General features: G+C 41.7%; 3 protein-coding genes across 6 annotated transcripts in view; 2 read left to right on the top strand and 1 right to left on the bottom strand.

The window, feature by feature from the left end:
- Positions 1 to 2,388: 2,388 nt before the first annotated feature.
- Positions 2,389 to 4,755, bottom strand: LOC143896879 (WD repeat-containing protein 18). Its single transcript, XM_077404998.1, has one exon. It carries the CDS (start codon positions 4,491 to 4,493, stop codon positions 3,225 to 3,227), a length of 1,269 nt encoding a protein of 422 aa, XP_077261124.1. The 5' UTR covers positions 4,494 to 4,755; the 3' UTR covers positions 2,389 to 3,224.
- Positions 4,756 to 5,179: 424 nt separating this feature from the next.
- LOC143896880 (uncharacterized) lies at positions 5,180 to 9,632 on the top strand. The gene is made up of 6 exons (XM_077404999.1): positions 5,180 to 5,711; positions 5,788 to 5,953; positions 6,032 to 6,249; positions 6,334 to 6,495; positions 6,818 to 6,996; positions 7,088 to 9,632. The coding sequence occupies exons 1-6, from the start codon at positions 5,602 to 5,604 to the stop codon at positions 7,225 to 7,227; spliced, it is 975 nt and encodes a 324-aa protein (XP_077261125.1). The 5' UTR covers positions 5,180 to 5,601; the 3' UTR covers positions 7,228 to 9,632.
- A 5,770-nt stretch (positions 9,633 to 15,402) lies between these two features.
- Positions 15,403 to 18,685, top strand: part of LOC143897208 (protein kinase C-binding protein NELL1) — a 75,154-nt gene continuing 71,871 nt past the window's right edge. For all 4 annotated transcript variants that reach the window (XM_077405658.1, XM_077405657.1, XM_077405655.1 and 1 more), the window contains exon 1: positions 15,403 to 18,382. In XM_077405658.1, coding sequence (XP_077261784.1) covers positions 18,007 to 18,382 — 376 coding nt within the window. In that variant the 5' untranslated portion in view covers positions 15,403 to 18,006. The remainder of the gene's footprint in view (positions 18,383 to 18,685) is intronic.

Here is an 18,685-nt window from a genome sequence, read left to right as displayed (position 1 = left end):
CGCACATTATATATGTATAATTGTATAATATATATGCGTTTATGCACATATAAATACATATGTTTTATTATACATAATGTGCGCTATATCGAGATATGCTCTCTTTTTTACGATCTGCATAACACGCCATTAGATCTTTTTCAAGTAAAAAATCAATATTATCTCATCTCATCAATCTCATAATTTCGAAATCCAAAACGAGAACAATCAGAAATTATTTATTTAACCCTTCAGTGAGCGCGTGAAAATTTGAAACGTGCGTAGGTGTAAATTACACCTCACATTTTTTATGCTATAAATATATTAAACCAATTAATATTTTTTGTTTTCTGTTTAATATTGTTCATTGTTGCACATATCTTAAAATATATATTAAAACAGGTTGAAACTTCAATTTTAATGTTTTTTCGATAATAATCGGTTCTGTATCGAAATAAATCTAGAACACTTGTTAGGAATAAAAACCTGGGGTGTAAAATACACCCCACGCGCTCACTGGAAGGTTAATAGCAGAATTTACAAAACGCGAAATTATTGCCTTATAAAGACAAATGAGCCGATTTGCTTGATCAAATATAAAGACACACAATCAGCATGTACTAAAATAATACTTATAGAGTAAAAAAAAGTAATAAGGTAAAATAAATATAATATGGCGAAGACTCTGATAGATAATGATAATAATAACAATAATAATTGAATTATTATAAATTTTTATTTAATAAATACATACTGCGGACGTGTAATTTAAAGTTGGCAAAATAATAAGATTTCGTCGGAAGCAGCTTTTCAGTAATTTCGATGTAATTTTATTTCATAGCATTAATTATTATAAAAATTATTAGTATTACGGTATTACATTTACAACACTATTATATGGTAATCATCTTGATTGGTCTTACATATGACATAAAATTATAAAATACGAATGGAATATGTAAAGATATAGAATACATGAAAATATAAAAAATTCATTCTACATTACAAGGATATTTTCATGCGAGAGAACGAGCAATTTTTTTTCATACCGACTAATAAAGTCCATCTTGTTTTTGTCAATGTAGTATATGGTATTTACAACATTTCTGATCTCCGAAAACTTTTCGTTGACACGTGTCCCATATATGTATATAGCAATCGCGACTTTATACACAGTCGTATGAAGATATATATTATTAATTTTCACGACACGGTCGATTTTGATATAGCACGTGCGGACCCTCAGGGTCCTATTTATTATAAAAAAAAAAAAGTATTGATCCTTAGACGCACTTTCAAATATTCCAGCTAAAACGCCGCATGCGTCAAATGCGTCAATTACCGAGTATTACAGTAATTCGGTCGATGCTGACGTAGGTGTAAAAAGAGCTAGGCTGCAGTGATGCGGGATAACATATAGATTTATAAACGCGTGATAAGATTATCGCGCGACAGATTATGATGCATTATCGTGCGTGACATTTTCTCGACACGTTTTCCCGATCTTCCCGTCTCAGGATAATCTCCCTAACGTGTGTGAACGTTCTCGCGATGCTTTTTCGCGCTATTTCTGCAACATCCGGTCACGTTGGGTACATCCGACTCGACGGAGAAATGGAACATGGTTCTTCAAAAATGAATGGAAAAAATGTCAACCGGCAAAGCCAATTTACCCCTACGAAGATTAGGAATTTATAAAACTTTAGGTAAGGCATAAATAATTTAATTTATGTGGGTATTGCCTTCTCAGAACTGACACGTGTAAACGATGAAAAAAAAAATATATATTATATATTAAATTACACAGGGGTGATAAATTAATTTCTCGAAAAATTCTTTATACGCAGAAAAATTATTCCGTGAGAATTTTTCTCAGGAAAATTCATTTCGCTTTACGAAGAATTTTTCGAAGATAAGTGAAAAATCAATTTACTAACAGTATGAGAAACAAAAAGATTAATGATCGTTCTGCGGTTGATTGTAGTTTCGAACGAAATTGTGAGCGTCATTCATCGGTTTTATTATCTAACGACTGTCTTCCGGAAAAATAAATAAAAGCATGGTACGACTGATACGCCTAACATTTGCAAAGTCACGACATACCGGAAAATTAGATGAACTGATGGCTTATTGTCTCGTGTGCGAAGATTCCGGTCTCGCAGTTTAATTTATCCGCGATGGACGCGCGACATATACTGCTAGTGAGCGTTTCATTTGTATGCGCATAACGACTCATTTAAATACAAAGGAGCGTCGATGAGGATCGTATCTAACGTTTAGCACCAGCTTGCCATTTAATTAATTGTACACGTGTATTCTCATACACATACACGGATATGAATAGGGGCAGATATGGTGACATGCGACATGTGTTTAGTGAATTTATTTCGAGCGAAGAGAGTGGTGCAGATTGAGCTTTTCAAAGATTTAGAAGCTTTAAATTTTTTTTATTTTTTTTTATTGCGCATTTCATCAGCCGCTAACTTTTTACATCACTAAAAAAGGAAAATGCCGAAGAGATGGCGAAGAACAACATTGCTCTACCGTGCCGATGGTTCATTCAACATTGCAGGAAATAATAAGTATCTCTTATTCGTGCTTGGCAATAAAATGTTATTTTCGCCAATGCCTTAATTTTGTTGCGCATCAATAAAGGATTAATTATAATATCGTATTTTATGTGGGTTGATGAAGAACAGCTTCTTGGCGGATCGTTCGTCAGAGATATTAATTTTCGGTCTAGTATTAATTAATACAGGCAATTAGCTACATCCTTTGTAGATAATAATAAGAAAACGTAAATATCTCGCAAAATTAATTTGGATTATTTAATCTAAAATAGATTTTCTTAATCTATATTTGAGTAAATCTATGAATATTTAAGTATTTCTTTTAAAAAGTTATAAAAAGCATACTATAGATGGTAAATAATAAAATCTATCCATTTATTAAATTTGTTGAAAACGTAAAACAATTTATAAATAAAAAATATTTTCAGGTAAAAAAACAATGTTTTAATTTGTATTTTTAAATCTTTTTTATTACAATGTATAAGCTATTGCATATATCTTTCAACGAAATAAAACCTATTTTCATAGAAAGAAAGTCGTGCGTCTAACACATCACACATCATCCTTATATTATCCTATACATATATTTTACAAAACAAATTAAAATTTCAGTCTCGTAGAAAAAAAATATATGAATCAACGCGATCCAATGTTTCCTCTATTAATCGATTATCTTTAAGATGTGTTTAGGATATGCGTGACGCAGTACTTATATAGGCTGGCATTCTTATTCTTCAACTTCTGAATCTCTTTCTGCAGATCCTCCAACTTCTTCGACGTCTCCTCCGACCCTCGAGAATCGCCGCTGCCTTCCGCATAGGATTCGAAGTTCAAGATCTCCGCCGGGTTCCGTCCTCTGGCGACGACCTCGACGACGCTCTCCTTGCCACCGTCGTCCGACGTCCTCTGCAGATTGTGCACCTGCAAGCGCGGTTTGAGAAAAGGGGCGCGAAAATTGTCGAATCCCCTCGCAAAGAAGGCGGCGGTGACCGGTCCCTTGTGCTCGAACGTCCTGAGCACCTGCCGGCTGGCAATGTCCCAGACATGGGCCGCACCGTCGGTAGATCCGGACACCAGAGTGGAGCAGTCCAGGGATACCGACAGGGCGGTCACGTTCGACTTGTGCGCTTTAAACACAGCGCTCTCTTCGTCCACGTTGCTCGAGCTCACTGTAACGTGATGCTCGACACCGCGCGGCGGCTCGTGCAGATTACACAGGAATATCTCGCCGGTCGTGCAGCCGACGAAGAGCTCGCTCTCGCGGGCGTTGACGGTGACCGCGGTGAGCGGCGCGTCGAACACCACCGAGAGCAGGAGAGCTCCGCTGCCGAGCTCGTAGACGTTCGCCGTTCGGTCCAGCGAGACCGTGTACAATCTCGCGCGGGCGTCACCGTGGCCGAAGTGCAGGTCCCTGACCGGCAAGCTATGGTTGGAGAACGCGTGAACGGGGGAACAACGCGCGTCGTTGAGCGCGCCGTAGAGCGACCACGCGAACACCAGGCCGTCCTCGCCGGCGCTGGCGAACAATGAACCGTCCCTCGTGGTGGCCAGACAGGTGACGGTCTGGTAGTGCCTGGCCAGATTGGCCAGCAGCCTGCCGTTGCACGTCTGCCAGACGAACAGCTTCTCGCCCACGGAAGCGATTATGTAGGAGCCGTTCGGCGTGCAGGCCAAGGCGTTGACCCTGCCCGGCGTGGTCAGTCGGACGTTGGGCAGGGGCGTCGGGTTGTTCAGCGGCCAGATATGTATACGAGGCCTCGTGGCGTCCGCGCCCAACGCGTAGCTGTCGCTCAGAAGCTGAAGGCTCCGGTGTCCCAGCGCCGTCGCGTGCTTGTACGCGGACAGCAGGGAACCGTTCCGGGGATCCCACACCGCGGCGCTCCAGCTCTCCCCCGTGGCGTCGCTCGTCAGGATCACTTCTTTCGCGTCGGTTACTCGGTGCATCTTGGAGAGAGCCTTGCAGAGTTCTTATGACACCACGCTACACGTACCGTACCGTATCAAATGTCGATTACGGCCGGCTGAAGCCGACTTTGTCATTTCTTTCTTCGGTAATTCTTCTTCTCTTACGAATGTCAGTCGTCACTACTCCTTCGAGTTGTCGTCAATTAGATTTTCCAACTGCGCAGTGCGCCTGTGAACAATACGAACCGGTACGAGCACACTGAGCACGTGGTAATATGAGTAGGTTAGGTCTCGCAGATGATATTTAATTCAGATGGAGCTACCGCGCTACTACCTCGGTATGGCAGAGCGACAACCGGCCGCCGGCGTATTGTCGTGTCTGTCGGTCACAATCGGAATAGTTTAGATTTTAGAATACTTCAACTCTCTTCTATTGAAAGAAAATAGTGAAAAATACTGAAGATTGCGAAACAAGGACAAAAAAAATTACTTTATATTTTCGGTTGTTCGATTTATTCCCTTTGTTTTTCTAAGCAACTCTTATAAAAATCGAGATACCGCGGCGAGCCTCGAAGTTTCAACTTTTACTAAATTTTGGTAAAAATTGAAACTTTGAGGCTCAGTATCTCGATCTTTATACCGCAAGAGGTACTGAAATTTATACCACGCATAAAGCACACTTAAATTAACGTATATTCACAGTTTCAAGAAAATCCATAGAACTTCGATTTTCTCTAGTATAAGGACCAGTGAACGTCCTTCTTTTCAATCGCTTTCAAAATAGTATGTACACAACAGTGTCACGTGACATCTCTAGGATTATTATATTTCGAAATTTTGTGTGTGTGTGTGTGTGTGTGTGTGTGTTGTGTATATATTTTTTATGTGTGCTTACTTGCTCAGTCGGTTTCAAATCCCGTAATCTCTTGCAAAAACGTCGAAGGGGGAAGGAGAATTGATTGAAAAGTGATCTCTTAATTAATAACGCTGCGTGTCCGCGTAAAAACCGATCGCGTTTTATTATTTATCACGCAATTCGACTCCGAATTCGACCGTTAGGTTATGTCATGATTACGTCGATTCTCTTGATCGTTTTCACTTAGCCAAAACCTATCGGAGGATCTCTTCTTGGCGTCTTCACTTGCCCATGGGATTTATTGACGATGAATTGCAAGAAGTATCACAGCTTTGCCACAATGTCGTCGACGGAAGCCGCCTCGTCTCTTGCGTGCGGAGCATGGTCCGCGTTGAAATAACGTAAGAAAACCCCGCCTCGAGCTAACGTCAAAAATCGCTTCTCAACATTGTTATCTGTGATTTGTTTATCTTGCAGAAAGACACCGTTCAAGCAACTTGTTGTGTGCATTCAGTTCCAAGAGGATTATCCCGCATCGCCGTTGTTCGTCGAGTTAAAGAGTAAAACTCTGTCCGCGAAGTTGCTCGATGGATTAGCAGGGGTCTGCGAAAAGGAGTGCAAGCGTTTCTTGAATAAAGCACAGGTTTACACTTGGACTTATATATAGTAAACATCTATGTTAAACATTTATATTTTGCACCAAAAGTTCTTGCACTTGCAGATCTTGCCAGTTTTGAAGTTTATCAGGAATTTCATCGAGGAGAATGCTCTTATCTGCTGCTACGAGGAAATATCAACTCTGAAAAAGCTTTTAGGGGATAAGGATGAGTTAAAGTTAAAGCAGAAGAATTCTTCCATTAATTTAACACTGCACCAAAATTTGTATCATTTTAAGGCCAAGCTTGAAGTGCCGGATAATTATCCCACCAGTTGCGTGACGTACGTTCAGTGTTTTTCTGCAAAATTAATGCAGTCGTAACGAATTAATATCCAGTGTGATTGACTTACATCGTGTGTTTGCAGTTTTGGTAATGTTGATACAAATTTTCCACCGCTGTTCAATCGCTATCTAATTGGACAAGGAAGGGAATTAGCAAGGCGATGTGTCGAATCACCATTGAGGAAGCAACAAAAGCCGTTTACACCGTCACCATCATTAAACACAGTTGTTTCTTTTCTCATAAAGTAATTTTTTTTCTTACCTAAGCATATTTTTAGCTGTTATGGCCAGTCTACAATGAGTCGTTAGTCGTTGGTCGGATGTCGGAAGAGAGTCGAAAGAAATAGTCACAAGCGTATCGTAAGGCAATTGGAAGTCTGTAATCGGCGATCGTAAGCGATTGCCCAAATGCCATCTCTTATGATCACCGATTACAGACTTCCAATTGCCTTACGATACGCTTGTGACTATTTCTTTCGACTCTGTTCCGACATCCGACTAACGACTAACGACTCATTGTAGACTGGCCATTACAGTTCTTTTTAATTTTATTATGTTTTAATTTAGGAGTGTGAAAGCCTTTCCACTGGAACCCTGTCAACGCTGCAAAGTAACGTGCTTGCCAACGAATCCAGAAGAGGTTGTAACCGACGAAAATGCGGATTTCCACGCCGAAAGACTTTACTGTGGTCATCTCTTCCATTTAAAATGTCTCGTGACATACATGAAGACTCCGCCATTCCATGGTAAAAAATAAAATTTTTATTTAGACATCAAATTATATTATGAAACAATATAGAGAAAACATTCTTTTATTCTTTTATTATTTTGTTGTAGGGGGTAAGAAATGTCCGAGTTGCGGTCAACGCGTTTATCACGACAAATGGGGATTATCTGATAAACTGGCAGAAGACCGTTGGGCCCATCATGAAGCACGAATGAGGGAGTTGACGGAAGTTGAAGACTTTTTCAACTAATACACTCGCAAACTTGGGGAATGAGTTTCACGACAAACTTACTGGAAGTGCTATATATAAATATGAAGTTCTATATATATATAAAGTATGGCAACTAATATTTTGAGCGAAAAAAACGCAAACTAAGATTGAAAAAAAGAAACCCATCTTCAAAATAATAATACTATTTTTTCACAATAATATGTAAAAGATATAAATTTCTGGGTCGAACGTTTCTCAAGCACGGAGATTTAAAAAAAACTGTAGGCAAACAATATTTTTTGGTGAATGCCATCAAATTAGAGTTGTCTTAAGTGATTAGTGTTTCACGAAGGAATAAATCCGATCTAAATGATTTTGAAAGCTGGTTGAAAGCGTCACTATTACTTTTATTACTACTAATATTATTTTTTCACAAACTTGTACGATATTTGTTATATTTGCAAGAAAAGGGACAAGAAACATTGAAAAGAACATTGTAAAGAAAAAATACTTTTTTAAATACTTATTCAAAATAGGGATACTTATCAATTTTTAAATGTCAAAAATATTTTTGAATCAAGAAATCGAAGATGAAACAGTATCACTATAGACAGTAAATGGGCATTAAACTAGGGCTTAGTCGATAAGAATATCTCTTTAGTGGGCACATCAAGATTATGTTGCTTCATGTAAAAGCAATAATTATACATGTACACGCATGTTTCCAATTTTTTCCCCTTTTTATATAGTAGAAAAATCACTCAGGATTATTTACCAATTTCTATGATATTTTATCGGATCGGATAGTGATTTATATCTGAAAATTCTTTATAGGAGAATTAATATTCCTTTATTAGAAAATCTATCTTTAAATGATACAATTAAAAGCGGAATGATTTTAATAATAAAAATGTTAAAAAGACGACACAGATATTGGGAAATAATACACGTATAATTTGTTTTAATGTAATTAAATCCTTTCTTTTTTGATCATGATTGGTGTGAAAAGTAAGTATAGTTTTTACCAATATAAAACAGATAAAGTAGTTTAAGTACTTCCTTAGGTTATCAATATACAGGGTGTAATATAAATGTAGGCCGCTACTTCAGGGGTGTTCTACTCATCAAAATAAACAAAAAAATTATATAAATATACGTCCAAAAATGTTTGGACATACATATCGTTTTCACGTTACGATCATGTTTAAAGGGACACGCAAGATGGTTCATCAGTGGTTCCCTGGTGTCTACATGTTTTTTGGGACATCTAAAACAAATTGTCTACTCCCGGTTTGTTGGCAACATTAATGATCTTTGTCAGCGCAATGAAAACGGGTTCAATGAAATACGCAACACGGGTGTTTGTAAAAGAGTAAGAAGATCGCTAAGAAGACGGGCAGTGTATTTTGGCTGGAGGCGCGGGGTCACTTGAAACATTTGCTTTAAGATTTATTTTATTTTCTACTATTTTGTATTGTAAAAAATAAAATAATACGCTTTGTGTAATTGTCTTCTTGAGTTTCAACTCAAACATGTCTGTAACGCGAAAACGATGCATTTTTGGACATACGTTTACGTAAACGTACAAGACAGGAGAAATATCTGATAGGAGATTTATCTATAATTTATAACGCACAAATATTGCGAACGTTCTCTATTGGACCAAATGTAATGAGAATCAGGAATGCCTAAACCCTTAAAATAAATGTGAGAGAAAGAGATTGTCGGTCTCTGATCTGTCTTGTGTATTAAGTTATTATATATAAATACAATGTATATATATTTCATCTCGCAACATTTAATCTTGCGTTGACGCGCTATGTGAAGCGAGCCGACTCGGTCGATGATGCAAAATTATGATATAATATGCAGAACAATTATCTCAGAATATGATGGTCGGTATGGGGTGTAGTCACTTGTGTGTATGCACGAATAGTTATGACCGTGTTCGTGACGTATTGATCCTCGGTACCGTCTATAGTGATATTTTCTCCGTCTCCCTTTCTCTCTTTCTCTCTGGCCTCTCGTTTTCGTTTATTTTGTCGCGCGTTCACTTTGCCACCCCTTTCCTAACGGTTCGTGTTCCTTACGCGTATGTCCATTGTGGGACAATACTTCCGAATATATATATGGTATATTAAAGCAAAGAGAGAGAAAGAGAAGAGAAAGAGATGTTACGACACATATGATAGCCGATGAGTTACTGGCCATAAAAATGATTCTAGAGACTGCTTCTCATCGATTTTAATTACTATAGAATATTTGATAGACTTATGTAGTTAATAAAGGACACATATTTTTTTGTATATGTGCCTTAATATAAAATAACGTAAGGGTTGAAAAAGTTCTTTATAATAAGCCCGAATTAACTCGATGTACTTCAAACAAACAGAATATTGACAAAATTATAAAATTTTTGTGAAAAATAAATTCAAATAAAAATATACATTCTAATGAAAGAATTTTGTCATTATATATTATATTTTTTAGAAATATTATATTTCTTTAAAAACTAAAAATCTGAAATCTATTTTTTTCAGTTGAGAGAAAATAGTTCTTAAATATTATATTTCACCGTGCTGAAATTTCGATTGTTAGACGAGATGCAGAGAATACAAACAATTAAATTCATTTTCTCTCATTCATTAAGTTGCATATTATAATTTCTATCTAAAATTAATATGTTTATACTTACGCTTTTTGATAGATATTACTTAATCATTTAGCGCGCGCGGTTCTTCTAAAAGCCTTCAGCTTTTGAAGGATATTTCAAACTCCTAGATAATTTATAGTATTTATACACTTCTCTTGAAATTGTTTCTCGTGTTCAAGTTTCAGTCCATTATTTGTTGTTATTTGAATTGTCTTGTTTACACAACTTACAGTTTTCCTCCCACTATTAATGGCAATCGAGATAATGGAAAAGCATTATATAAAGTTTTCATATTTTATAAAAAAAGCTTTGCGAATAGAAATTAAATTATGATGTTAATCGATTGTCTCTTTCGATATTTGCAATGATATATAAACAGAACTCGCGCGAATACGCACGCCTTCCCCAAGGGCGATCGACTAAATTTTTCTCTTGCCGTACGCTCGCATTTAATTCTGGGAGACAGCCGGGCAGACTAATTCCCAGTTATCGATTCCACGCATACGTAGAAACGTACGCTCGTGTCGTATACTCATGTAGGGCGGACTATCACCGTATTCCTTACACCTGACCGAAACGAGCGATTACGATAACGATATTATTGGCAAATCTCTCTCTCTCGCTGTGCGAATTCGCTGAGAATAGCAACGTAAAAAGTACGTCGAACTTATCGTTCGATCGCGCCGGGAAGATTTCTGGATCGATTTCTGGGTCGATGGGCACGTCACGCGGGAGAACGTGGCCGCAAATTTCACGCGTCACGTGAACAGTTTCATTATCGCAGCGACGTTATTAATCTACGTTTGTGCTCGCATTTGGGTCGCTTCCGACCGTATACACTGTATACAGTTTGCGACTGTTCACCGGCTACGGGTTTGCGAACGATTGCGAGGGGTTTCCTCGGTGTATGCACCTGGAGTCGTTCACACCGATTTATCTCGCGCCAAGAATAGCCTGGCGTCTCTTTTCCATGCGACTAGCGATATATTAATATAGCTCGTGTTAATGTCAATGTTACGAAGATTTATATTATTAATGTCACTGTACCATCATAAATACGTATAACAAAAAAACATGGAATGTCCGAAAACAAATGTAAGATATCAGTTATTGGATTGCAATAATTAGTTTGCAATGTTATTTCTCGGAAAACGTTGTGGCTGTGAATGTGACAATAAATTCAAATGATAAAATAACTTTGCTAATATAAGTGATCGAACAGTTTTAAAGCCTCCTTGTATAATCAATCAAGGATCAGCGTTTACAAGGCTAATTTGCGCGACGCATTTGTGAGGCTCATCCTTGCGGGACGAGGATAATGCGCCCGGTGCGTGTTATATACACACGATACACCTATAATTGCACGTGGGGCAGCTTCGTCGTAACGCTTCGTGGATCGATAGCCGGGAAATGGCCGGAAGCCAAGTCCGACGACGACGTCGTTTCGAGTTTTGCCGTTGTCACAGTGCGCGAGGGCCAACCCCTTTCGCCACGCGAGTGTCCCACTTCTGTTTCAGAAACCCCCGACGCACCATTCTTCACCGCCCCCTCTCGAAACTGCCCCCCCTCTCCGAGAAGTCCTTCCCGTCGTCTCGTACTTTTTCAGACTGTCGAGATGCAGCTTGATATTCGACGACGATGCTGAAATGGAACTCACCCGAGGCTTGCACACACACACACGCACACACACACATGTTCGCCACAACGGAAATTAAATTGTTCGCGGATGTCTTATAATGTATTCGCGCAGTTTTAACAGATTGTTGCAGCAATCTGGTATTCGTATGGACCTTGTCGACTATTCATCATTTTACGAAGAGCGGATCGACCAAAATTTTTTTTTACAACATGCTTGAGAAAAAATCTGTCGAGAGAAAGTTTATTATAGATTGCGTTAGATTATATGAGAAAAAAAATCTGTCGAGAGAAAGTTTATTAGCTTGAGTTAATTTATATGAGAATCTACCCTGATATTATTGAGACGTTGCTTGATTTTAAATAGGTGACCCTACTTTTACCGACTTATTATAATGCACGCGATGTGCATATTTTTACGGTGAAAGCTGAACATTTTCGCAACCTCATTGTCATTTCTGTCAATGCGGGTACGGTAACATAATTTGCATGACATTTTAATAATTAAAGCTTCCGAATAGTCTAGAATGCATGTAATTATAAGATTAAGAACGTTCTCTCGTCCTTATACTAGAGAAAATCGATTTTCTTAAGATTTTCTTGAAACTGTAAATATACGTTAATTTAGGTGTGCTCTATGCGTGGTATAAATTTCAGTACCTCTTCCGGGATAAAAAATCAAAATACTGAGCCTCAAAGTTTTAACTTTTACTAATGAAAAGGTTTTCCAGGCCAAACGGTAAGAGATACGAGGTTGGCCAAGAGGACCAGAGTTGCTCCTCTCGTCGAGTTCTATAAGGAAAAAATGCCAAAATTAAAAAAAATTAAATTTTAAATTTTTTTTGAAACTTTGAGGCTCAGTATCTTTATTTTTTATCTCGGAAGAGGTACTGAAATTTATACCACGCATAAATTACACCTAAATTAACGTATATTCACAGTTGCAAGAAAATCCTAAGAAAATCGATTTTCTCTAGTATATAATTCTTATTATACAATAAAAACTTACGCACATGAGTTATGTATACATGTGAGCATAAATATCGAGTTTAAAAACGAGAGAGATGGGAGGTTGCTACACCACATTTCTTGAATCCTCGATTGAAAAGTCAACGGCTGTAAAAGGAAAGGGGACGTTATGGCGCGTGCCACACTCCAAGAGTATCATCCTCTTCCTTATTTTTGGAAGATCGCGTGACACAAGGTTTCACGCACTTCTTTCAGCGGTGTGATTGTACCTGAAGGAGGTGTCATTTCAGAATAACGGCAGCGGGTATACCGTAAATGATGCGTGAAAGCATGCAGCTGGTCCTTCGAGCTCTCCGTCTCCGATAGCGATCTACTTTTATTCATATTCGCGACGATTTAAAATAAAATTATGTCAAATTATTTGTAGAAAAATGTCGCTCAAGACACGAAAAGTAAAAACAAATAGGCGTTAGCAAAAATGGACTTTGGAATGCAAAAATAACATGTTTAGAGGAATTTGCTAACTGAACGTTACCGTTGCGAATAAATAAATAATTTTTTTTTCATTATTATTGCCGTTAAGAAACAGAATTAAATTGAAAAATAAGATTAGAAAAAAATGCTATGATATATACAATTTCATTCGCTGCGATGCAACTTAATATTGGTCGCAACTGCTCGTTCAATCGGTAGTTCCATCTGTTTCTATATCGCCCTCTTCACATCCACCCCCTTTTCGGCAAAATTTCAATTTTCCGATTTAAAATGGAAAACCCGATGTCCTCGCTTTTACGCAAAAATAGGAATACCGATTTATAGTGTCCACATACACAATCGTGAGTGTGGAACCACGCGAAAGAGGGTACGAAGAGGAGAGAGAGATGGTAGGAGGGCACATAATGGAGGGAGAAAGAAGGCCCACGTAGGTCGCGGGGTCCCGCAACAACAAGTTGCAGCCACCTGGCGAGGGTGATGCCGGCCACCCAGTGGTCCCTCCAGGTGCTTCCCCTGCAGAACCCCCTGCTTCGCGCTGCGTGTGCCTGCTGGCCGACGCTGACGCCGCCGCCGCCGCCGCCGCGCGCCGCAACGTGAAGCGGGGACGAAGACAAGCATGCACGAGGAGTCGCCGGTATCTCAAAGAACGAGGCATACGATATCGCGTTCGTTCGGGGATATACGCGCGAATCGACGACATCCCGAAATCGATACGCACATCTGCCGCAACGGGTCTATTGACTCCTGTTCGAGGGAACGGGAATCCCATGCGAATTTTGGAAGTCCGAAATTAGCCGGGAAATGCGCGTGTCGGAGTACCATCGTGTTTTGTTTTTCAATGTAGAACGTTTCAGCGAATTCGACGCTTCATATAATTTTTTAAATATTATATTAACTAAATCTTATATAAGATACGGAATTGATTCGCTTCGACAAGGTCTCATGCAAGTAGAAACGAAATAAAGGCATGTTACTTTCAAATCCACACATGAATCAATTTATAACAATTATTATTTAACTTTGGATATTATTAAGTGAACCACTCAGCTCTTTACTTCTTTAATTTGCTTAATTCGTTCTTTATATGAGAAGTTTAAATTAGAGAGTAACTTTCGACTTGCTGCAGTAATTCTTGCTGGCAATATTTCATAGCTGCAGACAGATTCTTTTTCTTTTACGTGTAACAAGAATGTTGCCAAAAATGTACGAATAAAAGAATATCTGTAGGTCGATTCAGTAGACTGCGAAAATAAGCAAACATCATCATATCCTTTCTAAAAAAAAAGCATGTTAAATCGATACTCTTTCGAAGTCTTCTCGAAAGTCTCGAATTGCTTTGTTGGCTCCTTTCCGCGATGCTGATTGATTCTGTTGCTGCGCTAACTTCGTAAGCGGCTGTCATAGCATATTTTGACAGTTGTGTGTAATATTAAAGCTAAATAGCGCGCGCAAAGCGCGCGTCTGTGATGTCTAGTATAATATAAAATTGTGATATTATTCTTATGTTACTTTCTTATCTTATATTTTATCTTTATATATTACTTTCATTATATATATTCCTTATTTACTTTTATCTTTATATTACTGTATCATTCTGGTCGATCAGAAATATCCTGAATATTCAAATCGAATTACTGGCAAAGAAATATAAACAGAAACGTTCTACATTTGTCGTCACATGCAGCAGGGGTACTCGTATCACCGTTGAAATGCAACCGTATTGCATTCTCCACTCTGTTGCCTCGCGCAGGGTTGCTATAGTTTCAGAAAATTCTATCGCTCCACCTATATGCATATTCACGCGATGCGATAAAAAAAAAAAAATGAAAGAACTTCCCTGCAAACTCCGGACTCAATATTGCGCGAGCTGCGTATATTACTTCTTATTACCCGCATATATGTATGCGCGCATATTATAGATTTTTTAGGAAGAAAGTTCATATTTTAAACATATCTGCGCAATATACATATATGCGGATTCCAAATTCAAGAATCTATAATTCGAGACAAAAAGTGCGTGAATCGACAATATTTCTTTTTATATCTGTTCAAAGATGGGGCTTTTCTATTTGACAAATATAGGGGGAACTCTCTATTTTTCTGTTGAGTAATACGCTACTCATCATGTAGGACGAGGCAATGCATATTTAAAAGCAACCGATAAATCGAAAGAAATTCCTTCCTCAGGATCTCGTCTCCTGGCACGTCTCTCCCATCCAACGTTTTCAACGGATCCATGTATTTGTACGTGCGTCCGACTTCGATTATGCATGAGTATACTTATGTATGAGTACTTCGATGGGGATAATGTGTGCACTGTATTGCCACATGCTTGTGTAACACTTCATACACGTACAACGTGACCAACCTTACACATAGCCATAAATGTACATTTATGTTGGTGCAATATACGTTTACATATAATATCAAGTATTAAGTGTTCACGATCTTCGCGGACGAGATTGTATGCATGGGGTGTTTTAATTCTATAAAACCAGAGATTTATATTTTCTAAAAGTGCGGAAGTACAAATAAAGCATAATTCGGGAAAATTTGGGGTGTTTCATATTACACTCTGTATTATATTAAAATTAAATAGGGAGAAAGCGCAAATAACAACAATTAATTATTCCATTTTACAGTTTAAATTATACGATTGTTCAGATATGCATTTTTCACAAGTTATTGTATGCATTTCTAGATTCCTCTAGCATGGAATCTTTTTCAAACCCCATTTTATACAATTGAAAAGGTATTTTAAGTTATTATTAAGTTTTCAAGAAATGAGAAGAAAGGACGGCTGCAACTTTCCGGAACATTTTCAAACATTAAACGGCCTTCGTGCAAGCTGAAGAACGCCGCGGGGCAAAATAGGACACCCAGTATCCCCGCGCCGGGGGTAAGGCGTGTGTGGTCGTGGTGGCGGTGGTGTGTGGCACAGGTCGCGGGGGTGCCGCGTTTCAGACGCCTCGTTGCGGGGCATCGATTTCGGCCCAGGCCGATGGCATCGACGGGGCGCTCCTCCGCGGGGCCATCGCGACGTCGTCGTCGCAAGCGTCGCGGCGGCGCTGCTGCCGCCGCCACCGCCGCCGCCGCCTCCACCACCACCACCGCCGCCGCTGCCGTCGTCGTCGTCGTCGTCGTCGTCGCAGGGAGCGAGAGAGCGAGGAGAACCACTCGCTGCCTCTACCTTAGCCGGCAACTGCTCGCTCGTAGCTCCGCCGACTAACGGCGTCGTCGCCGTTCCGCTCGACGCACGCCGACGCCGACGCCGCCTGCGCGCGAGGCCGCGCCGCGCCGCACCGCGCCGACACGGGCGGGCGGGCAGACACACATGCACTTACGGCAGTCGAGGGCAGTCGAGAGGCTGCCCGTCGTGCGTGGTGCTGCTTAGTAGCTGGCCGTGTGCTAGAGAGCTTCGCCACTGCTCGTGCTGCTGGCCTGCTGGTAGCCGGCGCGAAGGCGCGTTACCCCCCAGTCAGTGAAGCGAGAGAGCGCGGCAGTGCGCGAGCGAGAGTTCACGGTGACGGATCGCGGTCTGCTCCTCTGCAGACAGCGGAGAACGGAGCGCACCGTTTAAAGAGAGGGAAAGAAAGATAGTAAAGAGGAAGAGAGAGAAAGGGCAGTCGACCGGATTTTCGCGAAGAGACAGACTCCAGCTGAAAAAGGGGGCTGAATTGTCGGTCGAGACCGTCGTGAAAGAGTTGCGAACGCAAACTCCGGCGAATTGTACGAACTAAACTTTATAGAATTGCGAGAAAGGGGGGTAAGCTCCCCGCGCACCGGGTAGATCCCGCTTAAACGAACGCTGAACCACTGATTTTTGGTCTATACGCTACTTATTGTCTCTATTACCACCACCGTGCACGAGCGGAGCACAATTGCTCCGACGCGCCGGTGCACCACCAGCTGCAGCTGCCACCGCCGCTACTACCGTCTTTACGGTACTACCACCACCGCCGGTGCTGCTGCCGCCGCTATTGCCGCTACCGCCGCCGCCGCCGCCGCCGCCGCCGCCGCTGGCAAGACCTCGCAGAGGTGTCCACCTCGTGGCAGCCGACACTTCCTACCGGACGGTGGTAGTGTCCAGGCGCGCTGGACGACGCACGAGCTGTAGCAGTCAGTCGTTCGCTTCTCGACAGAGAGGGTGGAGGAAGAACGTGCCGATGGCGCTTGGTGGTAGTTCTTCGTCGCGCGAGCAAGGGTGGTCGTCGAGTTTCGAATAGAGAAAAGCAAAAAGGGGACAAAGACGATCGAAAGACTGAGAGAGAGAGAGAGAGAGAAAAAAAAGTGAGAGGGTGCTGAAGGGGACAGAGACAGTCGAACCCTTCTTTCCTTTCGCGCTCGACGCGTGTCATCGCTAATACGTAGCGCGTATATACGTTTGTAGGGTTTCTTCCCTCCGACGCGGCGGATATAATACGCGGATTCCTCGAGGCCTTCACCCTCGTCGGTGCGTCACGCGTCACGGTACTACGGCACTCCGGAGCGTGTGTCACGTGAAAGGAGCAGCGCGGCGCGCCAGGGTCGTCGTCCTGACGGCAGATTCGAGAACGGGAGCGCGTCCGTTCTCGCGAAACGGACTATCTTGTCACACCGCGGTCGTCCGCTGTCATTTCGAGACACGCGTTTACCACAGGGATAGTAAAACCGTCGAGATATAATCGCCGGCGGGAATACAGTGATCGGTAGCGAACTCGGCCAGGACCAGAGAGAGAGAGAGAGAGAGAGAGAAAGAGAGAGCGGGGGGCACTGGAGATCAGTGGTTGGTTGATCGGTTCGATTCGATTCGGTTCGGTTCGGTCGGTTGGTTGGTTAGTTGGTGCTGCGTGTGCCCGGTGGCTAGTGGTGGCTCGGCTCGGACGGCCCAGGTAGCGGTAATGCCTCGTAGCAGCGATCGTGTCGCCAGGTCGCACGGTGTCGCAGGCAGGGTGAGGGACTGGGCCGCCGAAGGTAGTACTGGCGCGGGTGTAGTTGCGGGCACCGCGGGCAGGATACGTTGACGAGCGCAGCCGACCCCGGTGGCACGTTGTTGGCCACCGTCGTCGTCGCTGCACCCGCAGGCCATGTATCGAGGCGAGCCGGCGATCGACCGTGCCGGCGGCGGCGGCGGCAACCGCAGTGCCGGCGACCCGCGCCGGGCGAGATCGCCGCGTCGACGTCGCGCATCGGCGGCCGCCGACCTGCCCGAGGACGCCGATGGCGAGGAAGAGTCCTACGGGGAAGAAGAGGAGGAGGAGGAAGAGGCCTACGTCGTTCTCGATGTGCAACCCCGACGATCGTACGGCGATTCCGCGGCGAGGGTGTGCTGCAACGACGACTCCTGCCGCTGCCGTGCCGCCCAGAAGAGGCCCGGCAGAAGACGGCGCGGCTCGGGAAATGCGCTCAGGATACTATACGTCGCTGCCGCCGCTGCCTTTCTCGCGCTTGCCGTCTCACCAGGTATGAAAACGACATATATAAATCCTGATCGATTGCAACATATCGCCACGAGCTTTGTTAAATATATATAGGATATGCACGTTGAGTGAGAATGGAAACGTCTTAGGCTGCTTTAATTTGGCAGAGAAAAGTTCCGTAGCACCTGCGTGAGAAAAGAATGAAACAATTTTACAGTTCTGTCGGGTACATTTCTTTCGTGAGGGAGAATTTGTTAGTGTCGCGAAAAGTGAGAAACGGAGAGACCAATATTTTTCACACGAATAATTAGAAAAATATAAAAATAATTGCAGTAGCAATTGGAAC

Source organism: Temnothorax americanus, unplaced genomic scaffold, assembly GCF_048541705.1.
Source record: "Temnothorax americanus isolate GAGA-0224 unplaced genomic scaffold, ASM4854170v1 Scaffold2, whole genome shotgun sequence".
Taxonomy (NCBI): domain Eukaryota; kingdom Metazoa; phylum Arthropoda; class Insecta; order Hymenoptera; family Formicidae; genus Temnothorax; species Temnothorax americanus.
Note: the sequence above shows the minus strand (reverse complement) of the source record. Positions and strands in the feature narration are given on the sequence as shown.